This window comes from Hippocampus bargibanti, linkage group LG13, assembly GCF_051943395.1.
Source record: "Hippocampus bargibanti isolate YZ-2025 linkage group LG13, ASM5194339v1, whole genome shotgun sequence".
NCBI classification, from domain to species: Eukaryota; Metazoa; Chordata; class Actinopteri; order Syngnathiformes; family Syngnathidae; genus Hippocampus; species Hippocampus bargibanti.
In genome coordinates, this window is record NC_142746.1 from 5,006,774 (window position 1) to 5,012,674 (window position 5,901).

The 5,901-nt window shown below is 40.1% G+C and overlaps 1 protein-coding gene across 1 annotated transcript in view; it reads left to right on the forward strand.

Annotated features, from left to right (window-relative positions):
• Positions 1–2,579: 2,579 nt before the first annotated feature.
• LOC148889102 (inactive pancreatic lipase-related protein 1-like) overlaps positions 2,580–5,901 on the forward strand; it is a 44,102-nt gene continuing 40,780 nt past the window's right edge. The window contains exons 1-5 of the mRNA XM_089012439.1: positions 2,580–2,664; positions 2,763–2,817; positions 4,113–4,264; positions 4,386–4,505; positions 5,270–5,404. Of these exons, the coding sequence (XP_088868565.1) occupies positions 2,763–2,817; positions 4,113–4,264; positions 4,386–4,505; positions 5,270–5,404 (462 nt within the window). The 5' untranslated portion in view covers positions 2,580–2,664. The remainder of the gene's footprint in view (positions 2,665–2,762; positions 2,818–4,112; positions 4,265–4,385; positions 4,506–5,269; positions 5,405–5,901) is intronic.

Sequence of the window (5,901 nt, forward strand, 5' to 3'; positions counted from 1 at the left end):
GAGTGAGGTGAAAAGATGCGAAAACAATGAAATCTTTAAAGTAACTCGAAATGTCCTGATTGTTTTAACTCATTCACTTCTAGACGTGCAAATATGTGTCCACTCCAGTGCCAGGGTTTTTGTCATTTTTACTCAAATTCCAGGACCCACAGAATATTGAGTTTTAGGACTATATAAACATTCAACGCAGCGTAAGAAACCTTTGACTCTCTTCTTTCATCAGAAAAAAATGGTTACCGATAATGCCCAAGCTATATGGGTCTGGAGTAATATGAGGTGCAAGTGGGGGCGGCTGTACGAAAGGCAAATGCTGCTCCCTCGTGGAAGGGAAAAACATTATCAGAGGTCTGACCAGCGCTTTATTGGTAACCCTCCACAAGAAAAAAACAAAACCCAACATGGAAATGGCGCTCCACGTCATATTTTCAATTGCCGAATAACATAGTGAATGAGTTCAGCATACTAAATGAAGCTTTACTATAATAACTCTGGGCGGTTAGCACGTCGGTCTAACGGTGCAAAGGTGTGTGGTTCGATTCTGGCCACGGTCTCCCTGTGTGTAGTTTGCATGTTCTCCCCGTGTCTGCATTGGTTTTCTCCAGGGACATCGGTTTGCTCCCACAGTCAAAAACCAAGCGTGGCTAATGAATGGAACACTTGAAATTGTCCTTCGGTGTGAGTGTGAGGGCAGATAGTTGTTTGTCTATGTGTTCTCTGCGATTGGTTCAGGACGTGACACGCCCTCCGCCCAAAGACAGCTGTAGTAGGCACCAGCACACCCATGACCCTCGCTAGGATTAGCGTTTCTGATAATGGAAGAATGGATGAATTTTGCCACTAAAATGTCCGTTCAACACTTGAACCGACAGTTAGGATGGCGGAAGAAATCATTAGCACCGCCCTACCCACTCTCGAGGACTTGCACACCGCAAGAATCCAAACAAGGGCGTGGAAAATCCTACTGGACCCTATGCACCCTGCCCACCACCTTTTCCAGCTACTCCCCTCAGGCAGGCGCTACCGGTCCATGCGTACCAAATCCAGGAGACATTTAAACAGCTTCTTCCCGCAAGCCATTAACTCTTTAAACAGTAACCCAAATAGAACTGTATAGTGCCTACATTTTTCTTATGATGATACTGGAGCAGCGTGTTCTACCGGAAACAAATTCCTTGTGTGTTCTACATACTTGGCAATAAAGATGATTCTGATTCTGATTCTGATTCTGATTCTGAACCGCGTAACCAGAAGTCCTATGGAAGCACAATTCTACCAACATACAAATAAATAGGATTTTCTGTGTTTAGACTATGTATTTTCTTGACCTCGTTTTTTAATATTATAAGTACAAGCTCTTGTGTGGAAAACTCCCAAATGCATTTTCCAAGACTGCCTATTCTGTGAACTTGACACTTGCGTCATTCAGTCAACAACTGAAGTCTGACTGTATACACGCAAATAAGGTGCTATGGCATACAGTGCATCCAAATTGATTCAATACTAGGTCAAGTGCTCCTTTCTGTTAAGTATTGGAGGTTGAGGGAGCTCACTACATGTTTCTTCCCTCCACTCTGATTACTCTGACGCAAAGGAGAAATATGTATGAAGGAAATATGATGTAAGTTTACCGTTTTTGTGCCATCCGCTCATTTCCCACTAGCTCACGTGAATTAATGCATCTGGCTGCACAATTTATAGCAGCCCAGACTGAGGACTGTGTTGTTTTGCAGTCTTTTGTCCGACTTTACGCTAAATGAATTATATTATGATGCATTGGTTTACGACTTTCGACTCTTTTCTTTTTTAGAAGGCCAATGGAGCATGTGTGATATTTGGTGAACAGTAGTGTTCAACCTTGCCGTACAATCAACTGCATGAATCACTCCGACGTGACCCCGCCCTTGACGTCAGAGTTGTGGAGTAAGACCCTTGTCCCAAAAGTTGTACGTTGTACGCCCAACGTAAAAGTTGTATGACCCGGGCCTCCGGGCAGACGTTATTTCAAACATTGAACATTAGGGCCAGAGTTACCAGCACAACTTTAGTTTGCTGACGAAGCTCTTCAGATGAGGAGCATAATGTCCGACACCTTCAAAGAAGTACAGATGACGGCTGAAGAAACCATTCTCATAGCATGTGCATTCTTGGAGACATCTGTCAACCTTGATTCACTGCTTACTGGAGATTTTGTGGACATAGACTGATGTAAGCTAATAATTGCTTTGGGAGAATGCAGCCTCAATGTCGCACCATAGTCTGGATACCACCCTTTTGATGAAATAAATATGTTTTGTGTCCTTGGTGTGGACACACTCGTGTTCAAGCAGCCATTGTCTGTAAATCATCAGTATCCGGAATATTCTGCAAATAAACCCTTTGAGGGTACTGTTCATCGACTGAAATTAATGAACATGCGGAGGAAAAAAGGCCACTCACCTTCAACAGGTGTTCACTACAGGTTTATTCACTCCACACCGATGACTTTGACCCACAGGAGGAGGGTGAAACATGTCTGGAGCAAATATTATGTAAGTTTACCGTTTTTTTTTCTGCCATCTGCCCAATTCCCACTCGCTCATGTTAACTAATGCATCTGGGAGCTCAATTTAAAGCAGCCCAGACTGAAGACAAGTGTTTCTTTGCAGTCTTCTGTCCGACTTTACGGTAAATGAATTTTATTATTATGTTTATGACTTGGTTTATGACTTGCCACTTTTTTTAGAAACCAATAACACAATAATCTCTTATCAATTTAATGTCAGATGTCGCCATTGTGGAATTTAAGTCTGCTCTGCTTATTTGCTGGTGCATCGTATGGTAAGTTATACTTGATTTTATGAACAAGAAACATATGTTTTTTTTTTGTTTGTTTACAGCACAATCATCTCAATAAGCTAGTTTTTTAATGAAAATGTGTTGACTCTTTGCATTTTACCATTTTTTTCAATTAATGGATATTTTGTAAAATTGTGATATTTTTGTGGTAGATTTGTTGTAGGGGGTCAAAAAAATTGTTGCTCATGCGCATCAAGTAGTCCCAAAGGACCGCATGACTGGCCCATGACCCTCTTCATAAAAAATACATAAGTAGTGATGGGATATTATGAATTTCTAGGAACGTTGCATTTGAACATGTGAGCAATAAGAGAGATTTATGGCAATAAAGTGTTGCATATTGATATGCAGCTGTTTTCTAATTATTGTCCTAAATCGTAGCCTTTGCATAAATTCACATGGTGAATTATAACAAACATAAAATTATTGTTTATTTATTATAAGTTTATTTGAGCTTTTTTTGTCGTGCTCTCTCCTCCATTATTACTCAAGAATTTCATGTCAGTTATCCTTTAAGTAACTCCACCAAATATATAATTGTAGCTTATTCAACTGAGGAACTATAGTCAATAATGTAATAATATAATAATAATAATAATAATAATAATAATAATAATAATAATAATAATAATAATAATAATAATAATAATACAATTAATTTCTAAGTGCCTTTTAAAACTCTCAGGAGTACAAGATAAGAACTTTTTTTGTGCGGGTGAGCAGCGGCGGGTGAGCAGCGGCAGCCATTCGCGCCGCTGTTCAGGAAAGGAAAGAAATAAGTAGAAAAACAAAATACAGGAGCTGCTGGAAGGGCAGCCACTCTCGCGGCGCCATCTTGAAGTCAAAATTCAAAAAACGAAATAACAAACAATATGACAACACAAAGACACAGAGAGTCATTCATTCTTCAGCAATTGCTGTACCCTCAGCAGATGAAAGAGGAGAAGATCAAAGCATCCTTTTCAGCAGTGGATCAGGGACATCATGGTGGAATGTGCACGCCTACTACAAGCTAAATGTTGAAAGCAAACACGAAGCTGTCACATCCATTGACGAAAAGGGATTGTCTCACATCTCCCGTACCACATAAATCCACTTCAATTCCAAGACAGTTTCACATGTAGTCTTCCTTTCGACTGAAGTTTGATGGAAATCGGATTGATCTCCAGACCACCGAAAACAGAATGAGGAGTTAAAAAACAAACAAAAAAAACTGATGGTTAGATGGTGTGTGTTGTCAAATTTCTGATGTAGCTGCTTCTACTTTATATGTGTAGCTGCCGAGGTCTGTTTTGATGAGCTCGGTTGCTTTGATGACCAACCTCCATGGGGGGGAACCAACCAAAGACCTGCCAGTGTCCTCCCGTGGTCTGCTGAGAAGTTAGGTACCCGATTCCTCCTCTTCACCCAAAGAAACCGTTACTACCAGGCAAGAAGGAGGCGCTCCTCTTCATTTTTATTCTGTTCTCTTTTGACAAATTCCAACATGATTCTTTTGCCAAGTTGCCCATCCACGAATCAGTTTGCTCAGCTTTCGCTAAACCTTCCAGGAAATCAAGGCTGACTCAACCATCCATGTGTCGAACTATGGCGGTATGAGAAAAACTCGATTCATCATTCCTGGTTATCTGCATAAAGGAGATGAGGACTGGCCACAAGAGATGTGCAAGGTGAGAAAAGAGCTCTACTCCCCCAGATGGGCCTTGGATGCCACTCATCTTAAATCTATGATGTATCAGATGAGAATAAAGTCAAAGTTTTTTTATATACAAATCTTGATAGGATGGGACAAGAAGTTGTTTATTCGACCGACCCACCATAGAGATTTCTTAAGAACACAATTAAAATATTTATTTGTTCTCCTAATGTTCTCTGAATTGAAAATACTAATGTGAAACTGTGTCATGATATTAACAAAAAAATAACAAACAATAATGATGTATGTTTTCAGAGGCTATTTTTATACGGTGTTTTTTCCATCCCTGAGAAATCTCCACAACTGTTTTACATTATTTCAGTTGGCTGTGTCCATAATTTGGCAGGCCTTGGGAGGAAAACAGCAGCTGCTAGTCTCAGAATGATGCATTTACCATTGTGCTGCAATTTTATATCCACGTGTTTAATTTCAGACTATTCCCATAACATTATGGCATTGAGGGGTGGTCCTTTTCCCCCAATAAAACTAGTGCGCTGTTCAAGTGAAATGGTGAACTTTGGGTGTACAAGCTCACTTTCCAAAACAGCACTCTCTATTCAGATGTAAAAATTTTGGTTTTAATCTACTGGTCTTAAAAGAATGAACCGTTGCACCGGTAGTGAAGTGGAGACTCAGCAAAATATTTGGTTGTGTCGTTTCAGTCAACCAACTCCTCATAGATAAAAGTGAACTTTTAATACTACTTGGGAAAAATTACAATTGCTTTCCACTATTCAGGTAATGCTGAAGTGGGAGCTTGTGAACTGCATCGCTGTGGAGTGGAAAAATGGTGTTGGGACTCAGTATGCCCAGGCTGCCAACAATGGCAGAGTGCTGGCTGCACAGGTGGCATTCATGATGACATTTCTCATGGTACATTCTTTGACCCTTCACACTCACAAACTGCATAAACTATTTTCCATGCAACTTTGACTGGGAGTAAATTTTATGGAATTTCAAAATGTACTTACTTTTATGAAAAAGCGAATAGAATTCTGCGATCTTACTTCTGTCTCTTCAACACTGCATGCATTACAGATGTATGCTGTCATAATTATCCCAACTTTTATTGTAAAACAAAGTGTCTGGATTTGTTTAGCATGAAAAACATTCAACATTAGAGTATTGTCAACAGCTGGTGATTCAGTATTAAAGGACACTTAAAGGACAACCGACGTCTCCGGACGAGTTGTGTACATAATTTGTAAAATGGCTCCAAATGACTTCTACTGAGCGTATTTTACAAAGATTCCACGGCATATAGCTATATTTTACGTTTTAAGACTTGCGCTGAATATTCCGGAAATCTTGTTTTTGAGTTGGTGACGAGTCCGGACGTGACGTCACTGACGGAACGCCCCTGACCGAAA